The following is a 24,642-nucleotide window of genomic DNA, read 5'->3' as shown; positions in this document are numbered from 1 at the left end:
GCGCAGTTTTTGCGCACCATTCGGCCATGACCACTGATCACTGATCAGTATATATTACTGGAGCGGCTCAGCCATAGCCGGGCTGTGCTATCGGCTATCCAGTCATATATACAGATCAGTGGCCATGACCCACCTTCCTCTAACTGGCTGTCTTGTTGGTTCATTCGAGGCATGAGAACTGATGGCCCTATCAGAAAATGAGTAAGGCGGGTCATGCCTCTCCAGTTGATTGACAGGTCGCTCCGTCTCCCGCGCGAGGCAGAAATAAATAAACGTCTTTCCAGTGAGTGACGGCATGCAGGCTATCCGAACATACCGTACATACAATGAAAACGTGATACGCAGGTACGTTTGAAAGTTGTTTCCAAATAAATCATTGTTTTAACGTAGCAATATCACTGTAAGGATTTTTTTTTTGTCGCCAAGACATTGTAGTTAAACTGTGTGTTTCGGCTAGGCTAATCCTAAAGTTAGCAAGAATTTTTTTTAAAGAAAATATTTAAAAAAATATATACAAATAAAATAGAAAATATTATTGAAAATTAACAAATAAATTTAAAAAATTTTTAAATGAAAAGTTGATAATTTTTTTTTTTTAACAATTAAAAAAAAAAGATTAGAAACTTAAAATATAAATATTTATTTAAAGAAAAGATTATTTACATTTTTTAAAAATAATTAAAATATTTTGTTAAATAGAAAAGATTATTATAAATTTAGTTTTAATAAAATAGATTAAAAATTAGGTACAGGCGATTCAAATTTGTAATCGTAAATAATTGCATGATTTCACTAGTTAACTCACGATTAATCAAAAATTTTACATCTGTTCTAAATGTACAATTAAAAAAATGGCAGTGAATGACTTAATGTTATAATAGATAACATATTCATTATATATTTCACAATAAAATTTTAAATTACAAACTGCTCCTAATTCATTCATGATCATTTTATTATTGTGCGTAAATACAAATGATGTTTTTTATTTTTTTGTCACCATCTCCAAAAAACGGTGTTTTTCTAGAAGCGGGGGAAAAAAGTAAGTAGAATTTAGAGTATAGCCACTTCTCCAGTGGCCGCTGCACCACTGGCAAAAGCAAAAGTCTCATTTGAATAGCCAGCCTGCGTTCTCGCCCTTAAAGCAAAAATGTGGAGTAATTGATTTGATTTTGCAGCTTTGAAACAAATCCCGCGGCACGTGTCAATCACGCCAACCGCCAAAGGGACTTTCGGAACGAGGCGCGCGTTTATCTCGACACCTCGTATGCATTCCGCCAGCTGCGGGCAGATTAGCGAGATGCTCGCTGAGAATTTCCCCCGTGCACAGTTGCTCACGCTCGTGTCAATACAAATCAGGGAGGAGCGCGCCGGAGGGGAAACGCCACACGAGTGTATCGAGATGCGCAAAATTACTGTCCGCCCAGTCGGGATGTTTCACCGATCGGGGTAATTGATCGGTCTGGCTGAGGTGAGCGACTCGCTGCGGCACCTGACCCGCGAGGGTGTGAAGCCGTGCGTGCCCGCTGCGGCGCCATCACTCACGTGCTCACACCTTTGGGGAAAATAAATATTGAAAAGGACGACAGATTAGACACCCTTCCTTCCGCTGGCAAGCACACTCAGATGTAAAGTTGTTCCAATTCACGCCGATGAGGGGTTGGGGGAGTTGTGAGTTCCATGACATTGAGTGAAATTAACGCCACTATTTATAAATGTGGAGGACAAGATGCAAGGTAGCAACGGAATTATGACTGTTCTCGCCCAACAGCGAATTGCTACCATGAGAGACGGGACAGCAGGGGGGTGTTAGCAGGGTGAGTTGTGATGGTTTTGACAGTAGCACACCGAGTGCAGTGGACCATCGCAAACAAATTCAAGTCGGCGACTCTTTGGCACACACCAAATGATTAACTCATTCACTGCCATTGACGGCTATTGACGTCAAAAATTCATTTGAACTATTTTTATTAGTTAAACATTTTTCCACTTTTGTTAGCAAGAGTATGAAAACCTAGATTTTTTTTATTGTACATTTAGAACAGATATAACATTTATGATTAATCGTGAGTTAACTATTGAAGTCATGCGATTAAATTACAATTACAATTTTTAATCGCCTGATGCGATTTAAAAAAAAGAAAAGAAAAGATTATTAAAAATGAGGAGCGTCAGGCGATACAATTTTTTAATCGCAATTGCATGACTTCACGAGTTAACTCACAATTAATCACAAATTTTGTATCTGTTCTAAATGTACAATGAAAAAAATTATAGGTTTTCATACTCTTGTTAACAAAAGTGGGGAAAAAAATGTTAAACTAATAAAAATAGTAAAAATGAATTTTTGACGTCTACAACCATCAATGTCAGTGAATGAGTTAAGTACCGAACATTGATCGATGCGCTGCACCAGAAAAACTGCAATTCTTTGTCCTTTACATACAACATTTCGTCAGCCTAAGAAGATAACGGGCTCTTTGCACAAATCCACTACTTCATTTCCTGTCTTTCATGAGTGGACAAGCTGATTAATCCAGGTGTGCCTGACTTTAGTAACCACGACGACAATGGCCAGACACACCTGGATTAATCAGTTTGTCCACTCATGAAAGACAGGAAATGAAGGAGTGGTGTTAAATTCAGGAAGTAGTCAAGCTGTGCAAAGAGTCTGTGTAAATTCAGTGTTTTAGGTCATGGTAATCCACAAAGGTTGAATCGTAGAAACTGAGATAATTTGTTGACAGTTTTTTTCCCCCGTTTTCCAAAACATTCCAATTAGGCTAGCGGTTTATTTGAGTTGTTCAATGAAAAAGGTCAAACTCGTCTGAAAATACTTTTCGGAATTCCTACCTTAATTGTATTAAAAATCATTTTGTTTATGTAATACTGTATTCTAATTTCTTTAGACAGTGAGCTGGATTTTTTTGTTAGCTGTAAGATATAATGGTTCAATTTATTATAAGTAATGATTGAATATTTCACTGTATGTCATGCAGTCATCTAAATTGATTGACTGAAATAAATGACGTTTCACACGATATGCAGAGATGGGAAAAGTACTTAAGCAGAATTACTTGCGGAAAAAACTAACTTTGGTAAAAGTACTCAAGTAAAAAAGTAATAAAGTACAGGCTCTGAAATGTACTTGACGATTCAAAGTAGAAAGTATTTTTACCGGATGTTTGGTTCCTCTACGTCAATTTGAAAGCTATCAGCTAACCTCATAGTTACGGGTTGTTCTAATCTAGCCAATTGCACGTCATGTGATAGCGTGCCGTCGAGCCAATCACAAGCTGGGATGTAGGGGACCGCGCGTGCGTACACGTCACATGATTGGCGGAGCCAGAATACATGAACGTTTTCATGCATTTAAAAACAAAAGTAAACAAAAAATGTATCAAGTAAAAAGTACAGATACTCATGTTAAAATGTAACTGGTAAAAGTAAAAAAGTAGTCTAAAAAATAAATACTCAGGAAAGTACAAAGAAACTACTCAAGTATAGTAACAAAGTATTTTGTACTTTGTTACTTACCATCTCTGACGATATGTAACGGTATCAAATGCTGTTGTGAAAATAAATTTAAAAATCATGCATGCATGCAATATTCTTTTATTATCAATTTCTTGTATGTTATCCTTCTGTGGTGCCATCTAAAAAAAAAAAAAAAACGGAACCCCCGAGATTTATTGCCAAGCGGTGCCGGTGTCACCCAACTTCAGACCCGTCCCATAATTGCAGGAGCGTGAGGGAGGTTTCAGCTCAAAGCGCAAAACGGGAGGAAATAAGAACGAATCGAATGCCCTTTGAATGAAGCCTCGGCGTTTGTGATGCACGGGCGTCTACGGGGACACGCCCTAATTAACGGCTTGACCTCCTAACGGCAGCCCCCCCCTTCTGTGAGTTAACATTTAGCGGCGACGCCCTCCGGAGATGCGCGCGTATTAAAAGATGTGACAGTGACATTAATGAGAGCTCGTCACGATAAGTGCAAGGGCTTTTTTTCTCTCTCTTTTATTTCCCAACAATTTATACTCAAGACTTTGATACAATTCTCAACTTAGCGCGGGATCGGGGGGGGGGGGGACATGACAAAACGGAGTCGAAGCCAAAAGGAGCATTTTGAAAGCAATGAAAACAAAAACGCACACAATCAAATGCATGAGAAAAGCTCCTGCTCATGAGCCAAGGCAACCGGATGTCCAGTTTTTGTTCACTCTCGTCATAACGGCAGGAGAGAGGACGATGCCGCGATGGCCGCAAATCCGTCAAGGTGAGATTAGGTGACTAAACAAAAAAAAAAACTAAACGTTCCTGTGAAGCTTCCCGTCAGAGGGGCGGGTGGCGAGGGTGTGAGCCCAAAACCCAGCCCACCCGCCCCACGCCGATCACTTTGTTTGAACGCTTCCGTTTTTGTCCCACAACGAGTCCCGTGAGGGTGCGGATCAGTGGTGCCGTTTGTCACTTCTTCAGTTGGACTTGGACCAGATCTTGCCGCTGCCTCGCAGCCTGGCGAGTAGAGAATGATGTCATTGGTTATTTGGAGTTTTTTTTCTCTCTTATTCTTTTTTTTTTTTCAAAATAAGAGGGAGGGTAGGGGCGGTGTTAACCATTTGCTGTGTTCAATTTCCTTCGCTCTCATCGATGTAAAATGGAGAATAGACGTTTTAATTCAGTGTCACATCAAATTGAATGTTTTTTAAATGTAAATAAAAGTTAATTACACACACATACATACATATATTCATATGCCGTTTATATGGTAGGGCTTGTCAGTCGATTATAATTCTGTAATCGTTAATAGCATGATTTCCATAGTTAACTCACGATGAATCCAAAATTTATTTATATCCGTTTTAAATGTACAACAAAATATTTGTACTCTTGTTAATTAACATAAAAGTGGACATGTATGATTACCAAATACAAATGTGGTTGCGTGCTTAAATTCATTGATATAATAATTTTATAGTAAGTCATTTATCAAGTTATACTAAACAGTTCAAATGAGTGTGAAACATTGAGACATAGATTTGCGTTGAGGTAATTTTCTGCCACTAGTTGGCATTAGTGTTTCATGTTGGACATTTGTGACATTAGCAGTACTTTCTTTCTTTTTTTCCCCAAAGTTAGAGCAATTGCTATTTGGAGCATGAAGCAACTTGTGGATTCCAGGCCACGTTGTTCATTGTAAATTACAAATACTCATCAGTCCACACAAATACGTATATTTATTTTTGTGTTATAGTGACTCCTTTGCACAACGCCGAATGTAAAATAAAGCATGAACAACAATGTTTTTAACATAAGCTGTATTTAAATTGCCAATGCCCCTGGACATTGTATTTAATGCCTTATTTATGCCATTTAAGCCCTTCATTTTAATGAAATCCTTTTAATGACCCGCGGAAACCCTGTAATTGATCGGATCCCAATACAGTGCTATTAAGACACCCGGAAAATGTTTTATCTCATAAAAATGTCCCCTTTAACGCTCACATCCTTCCTGCAGCTTTTGAAGAACGGGTGTCATCACTCGTTTTAATTCCGGGATTGAGGTTAAGCTATCATTAATTTGGATTTCGAAACATCTTCATTCCGCCTGACCGACAAGATGGTGGTCGTGGGGCTCAGCCAGCCATGAAAGTAAAAAAATAAATAGATCAATAAATGACGACTTGCGGAACGAGGTGGACGGCGGCGAGTGCCCCCGGAACACGCATGTGTGGCTGTGGTGACGTTTTACAATGCGGGACAGATGTGCAGTTAGAAGCTGGTAATGGAGGCAGAGCAGAACAACCCTGACAGCCACTTCCAGCGGCAGCTGGCTTTTTAGTGTTTATTGAAAGAAATGCACCCACAGTGGCTCCCCGCTGAATTAACTTTGCTCTGTGCGAGAACATTGGACTAATGGCTTTCATTTAATGTTGAAGGAGACACTTAGCCGTGTTGTCGTTATTACTCGCCAAATGCATATTTATGAAGCACACTTTCCAAAGCCCAAAGTGCGTCGTAGGAAAAATGAAGATGAAACAATTATATATACAGAAATAAAAATTCCATGTGATGCTTTTTATGCCAATGCATTGACTTTTAAAGATTTCAGGGAAAAACAAACTAAGTTAAATGACATCACTAAACAAAAGTTTAGAAATGGGGGGGGGGGGGGCAAGAACATATTACTCACCCTTTCACCTTAGAACTTTTTTTCCCCGGCTGTCGCGGTTCCTGAGAAGAGGCGGGGTCCCGCGGTTCGGCCGGCTGGTCGGCATCCTGATTGGAGGCTGCGCCGGCGGGGGCGGGACCCGATGACGGCGAGGCGGCGCTGGCCTTCAGGGTTTTCTGTAGGTTTGACACCTGAGGAAGAACGACGATTGGGTCATGAGCTCTCAGTTTAGCCCCGAAATGTGTTTTTGCCTCAAATGTACACTCATTTGTGGCCTTTCAATGTCAGCGTTTGTGGCTCGAAATGTAAAATGCACAAAAGTTTGGAATAATTGTGGCATGCAAAGTATGATCTACGCTAGTTTGTGACCTAAAGGTTTCAAACCAAACATGGTGAAGCGCCATTTAGCTGTTATGCTGCACACAAATGGAATAAGTTGCCAACAGAGGTGAGCGCTGTTCATGTTGTACCCAATTTGGCCACTTAGAGGCAGTGTGGTCCCACGCGGTCTAATACACCGTTGTAGCCACATTAGAGAGTAGAAGGAAAAAGTCACGATCAAGTTATTCCAATAAAAGTTTTTTTTTGCAGCATGGAGCCGTTCTTTTGAATGATAAAAGTGCCGCGAGTAGCGCGCCAATTAGCATTAGCGAGTCCGACTGGAGTAGATCATTACGATTCCTTGCACATCTATAAATTGAAGCAAAAATCATTGTCAATCAAATCATTTTGAACCAAAAATCGTTCTCAATCGAAAATCGATTCTGAATCGAATCGCGCACCCAAAAATCTGAATCGAATCGTGAGACATTCAAAGATTCCCACCTCCTAGTTGGTAGGCTAAAATACAAAATGGACAGTAGTTTATGGCAAAATAATCCATTTTATAATAGCCTGTGGCCAAAAACGTCCACTTAATAATAAGTGCAGCCTAAAATTTTAAAATGTGCAGTAGTTTGTAGCCTCTAATGTAGAACTTTGCTTTGTATGAGACCTGACATCTTAAAAAGTACACAAGTTTAATGGCTGAAAATATAAAATGAGGAATAGTTTGTGGCTGAAAAGGCAAAATGTACACGAGTTTTTGGTTTACTGTCGTTTGGTCACAGTGACCTTTTTCATCACGTCAGTTTACAGCGTACAAGGCGCTTAAGTCATTTCATGGAGCTGCTCTTGAGAGATGACTTTCATAAGGGAGGGATGGTCGACCAGCAAACGCAACCATAAGCACTCCAGCCAGGGGGCAATGATGGGGGAAAGAAAAGCAAAAAAAAAACAATCCAGTTGGGATTTTCATTTTTTAAATATCGCGAGGAGCCCGAGGCGTAAAGGGAAGGCTGCTGAACAAGTCGCATCGATGGAGCGGGAAGGTCCTCAAGGCGTCAAAACACTGACCTCTGTTTCCACTTGAACTTTGACTTTCAGTTGGCTCTCGCGGTATTGATTCGCTCGGGAGACTTGCTCTTCGATGCCGCACAGCACCGCCTCGCAGCCCGTGCACCTACGAGGAGAGCAGAAGCACGCCATGGAGAGGGGGCCGGCTTAATAGAAGCGCGCCCGCCCGCACCCGCGCGGCGCGGCGCTGCGCGGCGCTGCGATGGGGCCGTTACTGACCACTCCTGCAGCGTGTTGACGATGTTGGGCAGCTCGTTGGGGCCCAGGTCACGGCCCACGCTGCAGTCCACCTCCACCTGCTGGTTGCGCTGGTCCAATTTACCCTGGATGATGTCGCAGTACACCGCCTCGATCAGCAGGTCCTCCAGCTCGCGCACATTCTTCAGCTCCAGCTGCTGCAGGAGCAGCGAGTATGGCAGGCACTGAGGGGACAAAACGCAGCGCGTCACATCCCTTCTAATGGCTGCGGGAACTTTTTGTGGGGGGAAAATGGCACATTTGCTTAAATGTCGCCGGTAAAGGAGGGAGACGGGAACAATCTGCCGGGCAATTAGAGAGTTCGGGCTCGTGACATTAAATGCGGCAAAACGCGGCATGGGGAGAACCGCAGCAGGACGTCAGATGGGATGTAATTAAGCATGATCGCGCTCGGGGTGGTCAAATACTGTACATCATCGCGGCTGTGATTCAATTGTAGGCTGGAGGCACGACTGTTTATTAGTTCAAAGTAAGAGAAGAGATAAGAAATAACAAATCGTGATTTGTTTATCTAATCAGTCATTCGGCTCGTCAACATGAATACTGTATATCGAATCGATTTTCCTTTTTGAGCCCGACATTGATTCATAAAAACCATGAATCGATTTTAACTCATTCACTTCCATTGACGGCTATAGACGTCAAAAATTCATTTGAACTATTTCTACTAGTTTAACATTTTTTCCCACTTTTGTTAACAAGAGTATGAAAACCTAGATTTTTTTTTTATTGTATTAGAACAGATAAAAAATGTGTGATTATTTGTGAGTTAACTGGTGAAGTCATGCGATTAATTACGATTCAAAAATGCCTGACGCCCCTAATTTTTAATAATCTTTTCTTTATAAATAAAAAAATATATATAAATAAATAAATAAAAATTTAGAATTATATAATATATATATATATATATATATATATATATATATATATATATATATATACACACACACACATTTTTTTAAAAGAAAATTTAATTAAAAATTAGGGGCATCAGGCGATTAAAATTTGTAATCATAATTAATCGCATAACTTCACTAGTTAACTCACAATTAATCACAAATTGATATCTGTTCTAAATATACACAAAAAAATAATAATTTCTAGGTTTTCATACTCTTGTTAACAAAAATGCGAAAAAAATGTTAAACTAATAGAAATAGTTCAAATGAATTTTTGACGTCTATAGCTGTCAATGTCAGTGAATGAGTTAATATCTCCTTTTACCAATAAATTCATAAGAAAATAGATTTTTTTTGTATCTTACTGTTTTTTATTTATTTACTGATCACATGAATTTAAAAGTATTTTCTTAAATTAATGAAAGACCTGTTTGCACTTTAAGACCATTCAGAATCTTTATTTACAATTATTGAATTATTTAACCATTTATGGCCGTAAAAGCTAAATTTAATTTGGAATTTGTTTGTGGAGTTTTTAAACATGCCCTTGATCTTTAAGAAGAATTGATGTTCCGTAATTAATCGATTGAATTGAAGACGATCGAATCGGGAAAAATCCAAATCGAATCGAACTGAATCCTTGTGAATCGAGATCGACTAAAATGAGGAAATTAGAATCAATGCCCAGTCCTACTAAATCAAAACTGTTGTTAGCCGCAGAGTAAGCCGTTAGCGTGACATGCTAACTAGCCAAAGTGTCCACAGTGACCCCAAAAAAAATTCAACAAATAAAGCCTGTTTTTCTGTTTAACAAACTGTGTGGTAAGCGGATTACACATTTGAAAGCTGAACTAGAGAAATGAGCATCATATTTCATCCTGCACAGCCACTTTACTCGCCTTAAAGTACAGAAACAAAGTACGTGCAAAGAAAGACAGGTGCAAATTGGTCATGCTGCCGCAAAAAAATAAATAAAAAATCAAGCTGATGGGTTGAAAATAACGCGCGATACAATGGAGCACATCACATGTCCGATTATAACGAGACAATCCAGCTCCTCTGCGGGGCGAGAACACCCGACAACGGAGAACAAGGTACCTTGAGGTTGGAGGCCAAGCTGATGATGGACAGATGGCGAAGTTTGTTCCTTTGAGCGGGCGTCAGCTCTGGCAGGGACGCCGCTCGCTCTGAAAGTGCGCGGAAACAAAGAATGGCAATTGGTCACAAAATTAGGCACACACAGCAATCACATTGAGTGTTGAGACATATTCATTTATTTTATTTATTTATTGTGACGGTAGTTTGCTGTACTGTATAACTGCATTGCCTCGATGTAGCTAAAAATAGACACCACTCATTTACAGGTGGACTTGAAGATTTATTTTTTTTCCCCCTCCCTCACTGTTGTTAGAAACATAAAATAAGCGGTGCCACTAGGAGGACATAAAAATTTAGGGCTGATTTTAAACGATGATCTTGGCCGGCCGATTAATCCATCAGGCCCTAATTGATACACTCGAAAATAATAATATAGAATAACTTGGCCAAATAAAGTATTTGTTCAACTGTCAATGTTAGCGATGTATAGTAAGAGACAGGAAAATGCATCCCCCTTTTTTGTGAAATTTTTGTTTGGTGAAATGCCAAGACCTTTTTTTTTTTCTAATATAAAATATGCGGTTGGCTCAATAAAGTTTGGGAAACACTAGATTAGAGTACTATTACACCGTGAAAGCATAACATTTTTTTTTTTTACAATTCTTCGTATCCTCTCCAGTCGAATAAATAAATAACAGCGTCCAGGCCAGATACGGCAATGAAGGTCAAGATTAATCGACTAATGACTTCAAGTTGGTGTGTCCAGCCTGGAATAATAAAGAGACAGCAGAGCCACGAATGTTTTTTTTTTTTTTGTGTGTGTGTCTCTTGTTTTGACAGCGGCAGTAACGAGTCAGTCAGAGGGAGCGCGGCAATTTGTTTGTGAAGCACCTGCCTTACGGCATCTTGCGAGACCATGTTTATTTAATGGCTCCCAGTCAAGGCGATTGCCTCGCAGCAACAAAATGCAGCTTGTAATAAAAGAGTCAGCTTGCAAGGGGGACGCGCAGACACGTGTATCGTCGAACCGCACCTTTGTAGTCGCAGTAGGTTCCGTAAGCGAAGAGATTGAGGAGTTGGTACATCGGGGCGTGGGGGCCGTTCTCCATCTGGCGACGCAGAAAATGAAAGAAGATGTTAGGAATGAGAGCAGGAACAGTGACTGAGCACTAACAGAAATTCCCAATAAGAGTATTTGCTATTTGAAAATTCTGCTGTTTCTGTTGTGTGTGTGTTTTTTTATTTTTTAAACCTGTCCTGTGTCATTTACTGAAAAACTCACCTATTCAAAGTTCTGTCTAAATAAAAGTATAGCTTTGGCGCCATCTTGCTGCTAAGGAAATGTTGATGTGAGAGGAGGAGCTTCATTTAGTCAGGCCATAGCCATGTCTAATGGAAAGTAGTGCTTTGCCACCATCACATTTTTTGAAGGTTTTTTTTGGTGGGGGGGGGGGGCAATTACTGACAGATTTATTTGCTGCTTTTTTATGCTTACAGATACCACAAGATGGCACCAAAGCCCTGTGCTTTGATCTTAACTTGGTGCCAAGGAATTATGTTGAAAGGAAGAGAGCAGGGGCGGAGCTACATGGTACACGCCCATACCTAAGGGAAAATTTTAGTATCCGTGATTTTTTTATTTATGATTCTGATGATGATTATTATCATTATTAAAGGTGCATTGTGCAATTTAAAAAAGGTCATGTCAAAGCTTTTTCTATATCTGACACAGATGCTGCAGTTACGCTTTGGGCCAGAGGTGGCAGTCGCGAGGAAAAAAGTGACAAACTGCGCAAAGATCCTTTAATGTTCTTATTTTTATTAATTATTGATTATTATTATTTTTAAAATTGTATTTATTATATTATATTTGATTTATTTATTATAAAAATCACACTAGCCACCCCAATGGAAAAATGTATGGCTACGCTCCTGGAGGAGAGGAACTTCTAGTCGACAATCCAAAGCCCTGTCTAATAGAAAAGTAGTGCTTGGGCACCATCTTAGTGCAATTTGGAAACATTTATGGAGTGGTGCCAATAACCTGCAGTTTTTTGCCACTTGCAGCCCATCAGTCCTTCTCCTGTACTGCAAGTCATTTTTATGTCGAGAACGTCATCTGCTTGGTCGTGATTAGCAAGCCTGCCTTTCTTCTTTTTGAAACAATCCGCTAATATCCTGACTGATTTCTTTGCCTTTATTAAAAATCACTGACTGCAGAAAGTAATGTGGTCAAGTTGTCCTTGACAGTGACGAAGAGGAGCAGCTCTTCAGCGCGCATGTGACTAATCACACCCACGCTCAGCGCCGGATTAACCAATCAGAGACAAGGACGCTGCGCATTTGCACTATTGTTCATTTCGCTGCTTGAGAAAGACGTTTTGTTTCCTTTCATTAATCCCACAATTCACGCAACCCAAGGCATTTTAGAAGATAGAACAGAAATAACCGGGAATGAGCCAAGACGGGATTTGGAATCAATTCGGCTGGAAGTAAACAAGTGTATTAGCAAATTAGCCGCTCCAGTGCGCAAGATGAATATGCATATTAGCACAAAGTGACTGCGCGGGCCCGACAGCGTTTAACTTTGCAAATATTAGCGAGTGAGCCACTTGGCGTTCGTCATGCACGCTTCACTAGGTACACCTAACGCCATCTAATGAGATCCAGCACAAGCGCTGGATTAGAAATTGCCTTAAAAAAAAAAATGAGCATTTTAATTGGGTGCCATGTGGATCAGTAGCAGTATAAAATTGCGATGCTTTGACTGACACTTTAGTCATTTTAACAACCGCCACTAATGTTTTTGTCATGTGGTTTTATTTAATAAAAATAGCACTGTATAGAAAATCACTGGTTTAATAATGCATATTTTAGTGATAGACAGATGTGTTTTTTAAAGGCCGATACGATACAGATTATAAGTAGTCAAGGGGGCCGATAACCGATATTTCAAGCCGATATTCATTTGCAGTAAAGGAGAAAATATTAGCGTAAAAAAACCTTTTTATTTTAAGCTATATTAATAGATTTGTTTAAAAACCAACAAAAATTGCAGGGAGCTTCCAGGGTCATTAGCATGTGCTAAGCTAAATTAAAAACTAAGCAAGTCAAGTTTTCTACTGTAAATAAAGTTCTCTAAACTTTCAACAAAATGTATTTATTTATTTAAAACAAAAAGTGTAGGGAGTTCCTATTTTTTTCAAATAAATTTAAATAAATCCATGAATGAAAGTTCCCTGCATCTCACTGAGCGACAAATGCATGCGAATGTAGCTCATTTGGGGTTTTCGTTCGTAAAAAACGTTTCAAAAGATCTTTGCAGCGAAAAATTGTTTGAATATGTTCCAAATGTGTTTACGACAAGTAAAAACTGTGAACATCAGACAATTCCTGAGGAAAACCCCAAATTCGCGACGTTCGCAAGCATGCACTGCTCAGTGAAATACCCGCTTTATCGACCTTCAGATTCATAAAGAGGCCGATATTTGTCAAAACGCCAAATATCAGCACCGATAATTGGCCCGGCCGATAATCGGTCCATCCCTGGTATATTTGGTTATCAATCTGTTGCCCCTTTTCTTGTTTTCCGACAATGTTCAAAAATGACAAAAGCAATTGCGCAATAACGTAGATGATTTTTGTGTTTGACTGTCCTGTTCACTAAATGGCTGTAAATGCCTTGGAGATTCTGGCTCTCCTTGCCCACACGTGAAGGGCATTACAGTACCTCAATTGCTCGAGAATTTTTTTTTTTAAACCCCCCATTTCGCTCAAGCGGCAGCGTATCGGGCACAAACGTACATGGGTGGAGCAGTTACCTCTCTGACATTCGGCAGCTCCAGGATGTCGGAGAAGACGTAGAGGCCGGGCGTCTCCAGCAGAGCGCTGACAGCCTGGGCCAGCGCCGAGCCGGACAGAGACAGGAGCTGGTCCACTTCCATCTGCAGAACGAGAGACGCAGACGGCTGCTTAAATCGCACGCGACAGCTGCGATGCATTCAAGGAATATCAGCGTTGTAATCGCCGGCCGTGTGTTAAGACGCTCAACGTCACACAACAGACTTTCAGGGGCTCCCTTTGCTCGTGAGTGGAAGTACAAGCTCAGTGCGGGCATCCTTCTTGTGCCCTTTAAAAGCTGCTCCCGCCTCAAAAGCACAAAAAGTGATTTTGTTGTTGTTGTTGAAAAAATATAGTAAATTAGAGAAAGGGGAAAAAACAAAACAAAAAAAGCAATCTATCCATCCATTTTCTACGGCACATTCTCCTCACTTGTGTCATTGTCATTAGGCTTTATATGATTATGGGGTTCTGGGCCAATCACAGATCAGCAAGAGTTTAATAAAAAATAAATAAAGAAGAGGCATATTTTTCCTATAAACTTTGACCAAAATCCAAATTTGGCATTTGATTTTCCACCTTAACTCAATCACTCCCAGCCATTTTCACTGAAGTAACCTCCTTCGCTCCCGGCTTGCTGGATTTTGACTGATTTTGCAAGGCTCACAGAAAATATTGTGTTCTATCGCTATAAAAACATGAAACCTACCAAAAGAAAGATTAGAGTTTCCTCTCTCATCAGGGAAAAAAAAACGCATGTTTGTATCTGTTTCCATTTCGCAGCAATTAGCATTAAGAATATAGCAAAGTTTCATTATTATTTACAAAACTGTTGAAAACACTGGGGGGGGGGGGGGGAAGCGCGTGTTGCAACATGGCCCTTGTTGATCGCTTATACTCTGCTGTCACCTGCCGGCAATTTGTGTAATAACTACCATTACTTTAAGCGACCTCTTGAGGTCAGAAGCTGCTTCAAAGCATTCTGTATGTTCTAGCATAAAAAAAACACACACACAAAAATATGTTTTTGGGAATGCGTTTTTTTTTGTTTTGAATTAGTTCAAAGGGGGTCTTCAGTTTACAGCGGCCCGAGGTAATGACGATTCGAGGTTTGCGAAAGTCGCAGTATTCGGTGTGCTAATCTAACGTGACCACAAAGCATCACGGTTCCTGTAGCGACGTGTACATTTGGCAAGAAAAGCCTGCTAAAGATAAAGAACTAACGAACAGGGGGGGGGGGAAAGTGGGATGAAGGTTTGCTTCAACTTGTCAAATTAAAAGTGAGAGAACAAAGTGGCATCATGCGCTATTGACTTGGATCAGCTATTTTAAGAGCTTCCTCCCAGAGAGCACTTGGTGGCCCACTTGGGACATCTTCGTCTAGCAATACATGATACAATTATTCAGCTTGCATCAGACCACTTTCACCACTGCGGGCTACGTCTTCAAATTAATGCCACAGAGAGAGACGTTTTGGGAGAAAAAAAAAAAAAAACCTGACTTGGTTCTTCTTCATCTTGCGCTGACACTTATTAAAAGGAATTTGCATGTTATCGTCTAATACGGGAGGTGCGTTAGTCACCAGCTCACGCGTACATCTGGCGCCCCCCACCGGAGTGCCGCCGCTTTAAGGAAACATATTTCAAATCGAGCGCGTTGGGACAAACGAGTTGGCGGGTGTCGCAGCCAAAACAACCTACGCGGAATCTCGGCATCCGTTTCATGCTTAAAGGGTTGATCAAATGAATGTTGATGTCAGGCAGAACAAAAATGTGAACTTGTTAACAAATAAAACAGTGACACATGTTCTGCTCATAAAAAAAAAAAAAAATCTTTATGAATCTTGCCGAGTCCCGCTATAGGGTACCTAACGTCATTTGGGAGTGATTCAACAGGCAGGCGAAACAACTTGAAGCATTTAGCAGCTTGTTAGTGACATCTTGTGTTGCCGGGCCCATCTGAGGCGTTTTTTTTGTGACAATGTTTAATTGAGTTCAGCAGCAGATGGCATCCTAATAGCCAAGATTCAAAAGACGAAGAGCGCAGCTCAAAACGCACGTCTGCGAGCCAACAGCTGACAGTCGGGTCAGCGGAGGACATCATCGAGTAATGAAGTGCCGCTCATCACAAAGTCAGTTTGGGCTTTAGTCGACACGTTTGACAGGCGAGTAAGAACGAGAAAGAAAGAATTCTGCACCAGACGTTAAATAATGAATCTTAGACTCGTCCCAATACTAGCCGGCATATCATCCATGCTGTTTTTTTTTTTTTTTTTACTTTAGTGTTACTTGATTTATTAGAAGTGTTTGGATAAAATAAAATAAAAATAAAAAAAGGTTACAATCCAACACAAACTCACCCGGCACTTAATTTAATAATAAAAAGAGGGGGAAAAAAACAAGTCCTGCAGTTAATAAGAAGTGATGACTCTGAAGATCACCGCCAGCCATTTTTACTACTGGAGTTTTACTGAAATTAAACGCTGCCTCTAAAGCGCTTATAATGTAATGACTTTTGCAGCGTTTTCCGCAGATGTAAACAAGAATTGGCCGTTCTGCTGACGAGCCGGTGTTTGAATAAGATACTCTGATCCTTATTAGGAGGAGTACGATAAACGAGCAAATAGCATCCAGAGTACGGCGAACCCTCGCTTATTCACAAACTCACATCAAATTGGCAAACACAAACTGCTTCTGAAAACATGTTTTGCGCCGATCTGTGTATTTTTGATGACAGCCAAATGCCCTGCAATCCTTATAAATCGTGTCATATTAGCGAAGGAGCAGCTAGCGTTGGCCACCAGTTGATAGCAAACAGGAGCACGATGGAAGATTCCGCCTTCGGGTCCAGTAGGCGAAAAAGCAACCTGCTTATTCAGATGATGAAGAGATAGATTGGCTAACTATTGTTTAAAAAAAAAAAAAAAGTAAATCACACTCACTTTTAAAATCTAAAATTAAGATTAAGGTCCCTAGTGGAAAATGATAAGAGTATACAAAATTATTGTACTCTTTGCGTGTTCAATAAATTGAATGGTGAGATTCTGGTGAAGAAGTCCCTTTGCAAAGGTATAATTATTCAGAAGCTTCTGATCACACAAATGAAGTCACCCAAGCAGTGATCTGTTCAAAAGTGTGTCTCCTCCTCCAGCACACAGTACATTTATTGAAAATCAGTGAATACAAGAAAACCCCCCCCCCCCCTCCCTTCAGCAAGTTCCCAAAGGTACAAATCAGATTAGACTTGAACAGCAGTATATCAGCCTGTCCTTGGACTCTCTTTGACCGGACAGAGACTCGTACAAACTATACTCCCTTTAGATAATATAGAAAAGAAACCTGTTACCTTCCTCTTTCCCAGGCAAGAGAACAAAGGACTATAGATTGACTTAACATATGAATTAACTATTGTCTTATTATTGTACAGCTCTAACTAATATCCAAAATGGTTAAAATATAAATCGAAACAGAAAAAACAATGTTAATAATCTAACAAAAACTATTGACTCTGATCCCTATAAATAATTTTTCATACAATTTGAATTCTAGACTAACTTTGAAATCTCATATTGGATTTTGTTTTGATTGGAACATGATTGAGAACCATTGACATACAGTATATGGCTTTAGAAATTGGTTATTTAATTTTGGGAATGAAAAAAAAAAAGAAGCTTCATCGTGAAATGTCTACCTCTCAATTAAGCGGCGGAAGTGTTTTTTTTTTGATTTTTTTATAACAAATAATGATTTAAATTGATGTGTTTAACACCAGTAAACGAGATAGACGATACAAGCGTGCTCTAAACAGTTTTTAAAACTAAATTTAAAATAAAGCAATTAGGAAAAAAACAAAGCCACGTTTGACGTTCAGTGCCACAATATTTATATACATTTAGATTGCACCTCGAGTTAAAAATCCTGCGTGTCCCTTGCCTCCTCGGCCACAAACATTCTCAATCGTCAGCCATTGTTTTACATCCACTAAGGACGGTAAACGAAGCGACACGGCATAAAAATTGGACAATTTGTCGACTCGTGCCTTTTTTTTTTAATCGACTGTTTTGCTATTTGCGCTACTAAAATCTCGGCATGTCCACCTAGCACGTTAGCATCATCAACGCTCAAGGAACGCTAGGCCATGGGTTTAATGTAAGCCTTTCCACAGACGGTAATTAATACAAGGAGCCTCATTTGTGAATCAAAAAGCCTGGGGACGCATAAAAGTAACCATAAAGCAATTCAAAATAACACAAATGTGAGTAAATATTACCTTGTTGTGTTGATATCAAGCGGATTAGCCTTCCCGGTCGGTCGTTCACTTCCGCTCAGCACACGTACGTCAACAAGATAACGTGCGCGCTAATTGGACAGATTGTAACTGGGCGTGGTTTGTTGATGCAGTACGTCACCAGCCTGACGGAGCTGAGAACAACAGCGCGACATCCAGAGGCCGTTCAACGTCATAACAACACATACAAGTTTAAAATGACTCTCAAATACCCTACACTCCTTCCTCATAGCCCCCCCCCCCCGAAATATGTTTTATGCCTTTTATATTTAAGGGGGGGAATACAAAGTAAAGTGTACTAATTACATGCTATTTCACTCTAAATTATGAGGTGCCTTCAGGACAAATAAATACAGTAATACTGTAACCTTGGCTGCAGCTTTCGGGTTGCTCGTCTGTAGACGACGTGAAGTCCCCGAGCCAATTAAATGTGGTAGCTGAACACCTGCGCCAGTCAGCGGGGTTCCACAAACACATAAAAGTCACAAAAGTAAGTGTGTTTGTGTGTGTTTGGGGGGGGGGGGGGAGTACAGGACAGCTGCACCTGACACTTTACAAACATGGAGTTTGGTGAAATGACTGCACAAGAAAAAAAAAATCCAAAATGAAAGCCACAGATCTGTGGGAGGATTTGGAAAATATTTGTTTGTGAATATTTACCGGATGCTGTACTAGCTACCACCTACTTTTCACCATGACGTCACAAACACACAACATTTCAAACCTTTAGGCTACACGCACCAAAGCGGTGCTTGAGAAAACAAGATGAATGGCTTGAATGGTGATTTTAGCCTTCTTCTGTAGCGCTGTAGTTTGAATGTGGAAAGCGTCCGTCAGTTGAAAAGATTTCAACATGTAAGTTTGTAACAGGTTAAGAAATATATGTGATGGAAATTCAGACGTAGGTAGACAAGTAATTGACTTTTTTATTATTTCGATGAATGGCACAAGTGATTTGGCGCTTGTCCTGTGGTCACTTCTATTATTATTTATTTGTAATATTCTTTGGCCAAATTCAGTAAAAACTCATTTTATACCGAACATGCTTGTGTTGCCCGCCCTAAGCCCCGGGACAGAAAAAAAAATCCTGGGACCGTGCGCGTAATAGCTGACGTTAGCTAGCAGGCTAGCCACCATGATTTGCCAATTTACTCAAAGATAAGCCAACCCAAAACCAAACATTTTAGACATACAGCACCTGCGAAGAAAAATACCAGTCGTCAACAACATTCAGTGTAACCAGTTGGACCAATAAAAACATCCAGGGTCAAATAATATGGATTTATTCTATAAGTAATGCCCATTCAAAAGTAAGGACTGTTGTCATATAAACTGTCAGACATTAAATTGGAGTTAAGAAACCAAGTACTTGTGTGTGTGTGTGTTTGTCTTTATTGTCCTATGGGAAGATGAATTCGAGTACACACAGCACAGTAACCAAAGAGCTGAACCCCATTGAACAAAACAAGCGCGCGTGTGTGTGTGTGTGTGTGTGTGCGTGCATAGTCCGCGATAGATCAAGCTGACACCCCGCTCGGTGTTTGTTTTAAACGAGCGAGAGTCCTCAACAGCGTCTCTTGGCCCTGCAGGAGAAAATATTTTTGCAATTATGGACTTCTGGTGCTTTCCTCCCCTTCTATTACATGACCCTCTCTGGACTCCGAGGGCGCTTTATCTTCTTTCTTTTTTTTATGATTTTTATGGCCAATTAAAGATGTCCGACAGCACGCCGGCGCTGAAATAAAAGCCAGAGTAATCAGGAAAGGAGTGAAATGGACTCCGACTTGTAGGCGAAGAGAGTGTGCTTGTTGTGTAAGGGAGCGTTTAGCCTGCCAGGAGGAAGATGATGTCGGTGCAGATGGGGGGGGGCCAAAGAGTCAAGTCGGGAGCCGAGAGAGTCACAGCGTGAGAGCTGTCCTATCGCTGCGTTTAATCTTTCACTAGGCCGCGGAGAGAAAAACACAATATTTACTCATGTCATTCTTCGCATTACTTAAAGGGGTAACAAGTGACGCAACACAGCCATATGGATGCTAACTGTTAGCCTGTGTACATATAGGCTAGTGCCATATATAACGGCGGCTTTCGTTAGGAAAAGTTTCAATACTTCCCTCTGAAGGCAGCTTTAATGTCCTTATTGGGATGACGAGGTCAATAAAAATAGCTGGAACGGAGCGTGCGGGTGGTGGTATGCAAGGTGAGCAGTTCAAGGCGTGGACTATCTTTCATGCAGTTAGTCAGCGAGAACAAGACCAGTGAAATGAGTGGATTAAATTGCACTCTCGGTCCAAGTTAAATAGAAAAAAAAAAAAAGACAATATGTACATGCATGCACATCTCAATAAAATATAATATGGTGCAAAAGTTTATTTGGTTCAATAGTTAAATTCAAAGTGCGCGACTCATACAGTATATTAAAGAGACGTATTAAACATACAAAAATACAGAAGGTGATTTTGCTTAAAGAGAGAGTTATTTTATTAAAAACGCAGGTTAAGTGTTGTTTATTGCCTTCTGTGCGCCCGCTTTTCTTGTACGATAATAGCGCATGCATAATGCAGGTACTTATTGATCCCGGGGGAAATGCGTTTATAGAATCTTTCAGTACTTTGTTTCTGCTGTTCTGTTTCTGTTTTGTGCTCCCTTCAACATGTTTGATGTGTCTACTGGTTAATATTGCATATATACAGTTGTTATATTTACAGAAGCTATTTAATGGGAAGAAGTTGCATTTGAGTGCAGGTCTGCAGAACAGTGTGGATTTTTTGTGTAGCTTTTTTAAAAAAAAAATTATATTGAAGGCATTTGTCAACATCTCTTCACTACATATACACCATTGTACTGCAAAATAATTTATAGAGCAAATGAGCTTCTTTTGAAAATGTGTATTCATGACATGAGGCGGATGGCAGCATAGTGAGAGAAAAAAAAAAAGAAGATAAATACCATTTTAAGCTAATTTCAGCTACGATTTTTAGACGCGCTAACCACTAGATTACTTTGCTGGTGATACACAACATAACATTTGGTCCAAGTTTCCCATTTTTATCTGTATCGAGGTTGACCAGATTTTCAAAATTAAATCTGGGACGCTACAATTTCGCTGAAAATCAAATACATATACAATAAATTCTCACGAGGAAGTATTTATGACAAATTTAATCGCTCATCAATCTGGTGACTGGTGGTTAGCTAATGCTAAATGCTATCTTGGCTGACAGTTCATAAAGCACTAAACAAATTAATGCGCCGCCAGAAACATTTTTCACGATTAGACACTGAAGCAGGAAGTAGTGCAATTTCCGGTCATTTAACTGTTAAATTCCTTTTAAATTGTTTTATTGTATAATTGACATACACATGGCCCAAACAAGTAGTTTGCTGACTGGACTAAATAAAATAAATAAATAAAAATCGGGATACTGTCCATTTCACGGGGCGGCCATTTTGAGCAACACCGCCCTCTGCTGTCGACCGAAATGTAAGTCACAACAGCTCTTGCGCTTGCGCCGCGAGCGCAATAGAAAATGGATGAATGTTTAAAAGCTTTAACTGAGAGTTTATTAAATGCCACCCAAAACATCCGCTCAACCCAGTGGTCACCTGTTGCTGGGCAGAATTCAAGGGAGGAAAAACTTGACTTTGCCCAATGAAAGAAACACTGTGAGAACTATGTACACTGAGAATATGGATAAAAGCACATTATACTGCCATTTATGATTATTTCCACTAAGCCTTCTTCACCTCACTGCTTTTCTCTCATTGGCAATAAAACCTTTTGCACTTCCCCTCCATGTTGTGAAATACAGTCCTCCCAACTTCTGTTCAACACAACAGTGCAGCTCAAACAATAACGAGGTCGTCTATCTGGATTATTTACTCAATAAATAAAAGTCGGGTCGTGATAGAGGTGGCGCGTAGATGGTAATAAACAATAATGCCGTGCGCATCACAGCACATTTCCTTGTGCAGCACTAAGGTGGGCTGCAGTACAAATCCAGTAGCTGTTGATTGCACTTGAGGCAATTACATTTAATTAGTACATGTCTTGCTCGTACGCGCCCACGCGCGCCATCCCGCCATGTGCTGAGAGCAAAGCAACTTTAAGTGGCTCAAAATGGAGACGTTAACTCAACGCGGTCAATATAATAAAAGTTTGAGAGTGATCACTTTGAATGGGACCATTTTAAATGTAAAATGATTAATCCATGATCAAAATATTGATTAATTGTTGCACCTTGGTTTACCATCAACTTTATTCGTACACCACACTCGCAAAAACCTACTCTAAATAAACAACTTGATTAGTTGGAGTGGTCTGTCTGTTGCGTCATATCTCTCCACCGCCTGCCTGCCTCGCAAAAAGCTTATAAACAACTTGATTAGTGTGAAAAGCTACTCTAAATAAATGACTTGGTTGAAGTGGTCTGTTTCTCACCTTTATCAGAATTTGTTTTAAATTATTTTATATATATATATTCAAATAATTCAGCTGCCATAATGTGTGACCTCCTGACAGCTAAATTAGATTTTTTTTTTTATTCTAATAATTCAGCGGTCAGAATGAGTGACCTCGGGTTTGAAAATTGTGTTCACACATTCTGACAGCTGAATTATTATTTTTTAATTCAAATAATTCAGCTGTCACACATTCTGATTAGAATTATTCGAATTTTTAAAAATCGAATTCAGCTGTCAGAAGGTCACACATTCTGGCAGCTGAATTATTTGAATATATATATATATATATATATATAAAATAATTTAAAACAAATTCTGATAAAGGTGAGAAACATACCACTTCAACCAAGTAATTTATTTAGATAAAAATGTTTCAATTCAAATAATTCAGCTGTCAGAATGTGTGCCATCGGATTTATAAACTTTCACATTCTGACAGCTGAATTATTTAAATTGTTTGGGAAAATTCAAATAATTCAGCTGTCACATTCTGGCAGCTGAATTATTATTATTATTATTATTTTTTTAAATCTATCTCGTCATGTCTTGCCTGCCTCACACACACCCACTTGCGCCACTCGCACTGGTTTGTTTATTGCCTCGATAGCTCTCATCACCACTTGCCCGCCTCACACATACCCATTTGCTGTACTTGTACAAAATGTAACTAATTGGACTGCAGGCTGGCATGGTGTTTTGCGTGAGATGGGTCCGTGTATTCCCTTCACTTCTCATCACCGCTTGTCCGCTTTGCACACACCTTCTTTCCATACTTGCAAAAATCTGTTCCTTCTCATTTATCCAAAAGAGAAAATTGTACTGAAAATTAAAATCAACTTTGGAAGTTGTGCACCGGTCTAGACTATTTGTAACAACTTTCAAGTACAGTAGTAATATTTCTCCAGGAAATAGAATTTGCAGCCAAATGTTGATAAATTGAAGCCCATAGCCCAATTTATTGTTATAAATGAGTTTTGGTACCGTCGGTCCTATGAGACACACGCGTCATCCTTAGTATAACTTATGAGGGTGACTCCCAAACAGGGGATGTTCCTTCCCGCCGCTAATTGGCTTGATGTGATTTCTATCTGCCTGATTGGCTGTCAGATTGCCCCGTGTTGCATCACGGCAGATGAGAGTCACAGGGTGAAGTAACGGGGCTTTGTCGAAGATTGACTTTAAAGAGAAATCTTTATACCACAAGTACAAGGAAAGGAAAGAAAACTGATGACGGTCTGCTGAAGCAACAGTGAGCATCTATCGTGTGTGCCAGAAGTGATAATTGTGGCAGCAGCTTCATGAATGTCATCAAATAGAAAAATTCATTTTTTTAAAATTCAAATAATTCAGCTGTCAGAATGTGTGACATCCTGACAGCTGAATTTGATTAAAACAATTCTAATAATTGAGCGGTCAGAATGAGTGACCTCGGGTTTGAAAACTGTGTTCACAGATTCTGACAGCTGAATTATTTATTTATTTTATAAAAATTCAAATAGTTAAGCTTTTAGAATGTGTGCCCTCAGTTTGGAAAATTGTGTTATTTTTTTAATTCAAATAATTCAGCTGTCACACATTCTGACAGCTGAATTAATGAAAAAAAATGTTTTAATTCAAATAATTGAGCTGTCAGAATGTGTGCCCTCGGGTTTAAAAACAGTGTTCACACATTCTGACAGCTCAATTATTAAAAAAAAACTGTGGACATTTTAAATAATTAATCTGTCACATTCTGACAGCTGAATTATTTTTGTGTGAAAATTCTAATAATTCAGCTGTCAGAATGTGTGCCCTCAGGTTTGAAAACTGTGTTCACACATTCCCAACAGCCAAATTATTAAACTCAAATTTGGAAACACTCTTTAAAAGCAGGAAGTGAAATTCTCTTTTGCAATTAAAATGAACCATAAGACAAACAAACAAACATGTTTTTCAAAAATGGGAGGATGCTGGAGTACATGGATAAAATGGAAGGATAAAAACAAATGATTGGTTCCCCGCCTCCCTGAGCTGCTTCAAACCAATATGTCTGACTTCCTGTTGAGACTTTTTCATGTGGCCTGTAATGAGAGACATGTCCACCAAATTTTTAATTTCGGGAGCTAATTTCTTCCCAATTTTCCAGTGGGGCACTATTGAGTGATTTTTCAGGGACCATGTTTGGGGCCCCTACATTTTTCACCAGGGTGCACGCCCTTACAAAAATGTTTAGTCATGTTGAGGTCCACTAAG

At 39.7% G+C, this 24,642-nt stretch overlaps 1 protein-coding gene across 2 annotated transcripts; it reads right to left on the bottom strand.

Annotated features, from left to right (window-relative positions):
* Positions 1 to 3,593: 3,593 nt before the first annotated feature.
* Positions 3,594 to 18,056, bottom strand: cops7a (COP9 constitutive photomorphogenic homolog subunit 7A). Of its 2 annotated transcripts, none has more exons than XM_086078547.1 (8): positions 17,932 to 18,056; positions 13,644 to 13,766; positions 10,856 to 10,931; positions 9,823 to 9,911; positions 7,784 to 7,986; positions 7,565 to 7,670; positions 6,199 to 6,360; positions 3,594 to 4,512 (listed from the first exon to the last, which is right to left on the bottom strand). In XM_086078547.1, the coding sequence occupies exons 2-8, from the start codon at positions 13,764 to 13,766 to the stop codon at positions 4,465 to 4,467; spliced, it is 807 nt and encodes a 268-aa protein (XP_085934673.1). In that variant the 5' UTR covers positions 17,932 to 18,056; the 3' UTR covers positions 3,594 to 4,464. The 2 variants fall into 2 exon arrangements, with proteins under 2 accessions (XP_085934673.1, XP_085934672.1); XM_086078546.1 differs by having other exon boundaries at positions 3,602 to 4,512; positions 6,191 to 6,360.
* Positions 18,057 to 24,642: the final 6,586 nt, after the last annotated feature.

This window comes from Leptonotus elevatus, chromosome 6, assembly GCF_054856555.1.
Source record: "Leptonotus elevatus isolate MCC_2025b chromosome 6, RoL_Lele_1.0, whole genome shotgun sequence".
Taxonomy (NCBI): domain Eukaryota; kingdom Metazoa; phylum Chordata; class Actinopteri; order Syngnathiformes; family Syngnathidae; genus Leptonotus; species Leptonotus elevatus.
This window is presented reverse-complemented; position numbering and strand designations above follow the sequence as displayed.

What these genes read in the sequence shown, in the direction of transcription:
- cops7a (XM_086078547.1), bottom strand. Translation starts at nt 13,766, where the DNA reads ATGGAAGTGGACCAGCTCCTGTCTCTGTCCGGCTCGGCGCTGGCCCAG. An exon ending in AGCTGCCGAATGTCAGAGAG is followed by an intron (nt 10,932 to 13,643) that starts GTAACTGCTCCA and finishes CTGCGTCGCCAG; the next exon opens with ATGGAGAACGGCCCCCACGC. An exon ending in GTCAACACGCTGCAGGAGTG is followed by an intron (nt 7,671 to 7,783) that starts GTCAGTAACGGC and finishes CTCTCCTCGTAG; the next exon opens with GTGCACGGGCTGCGAGGCGG.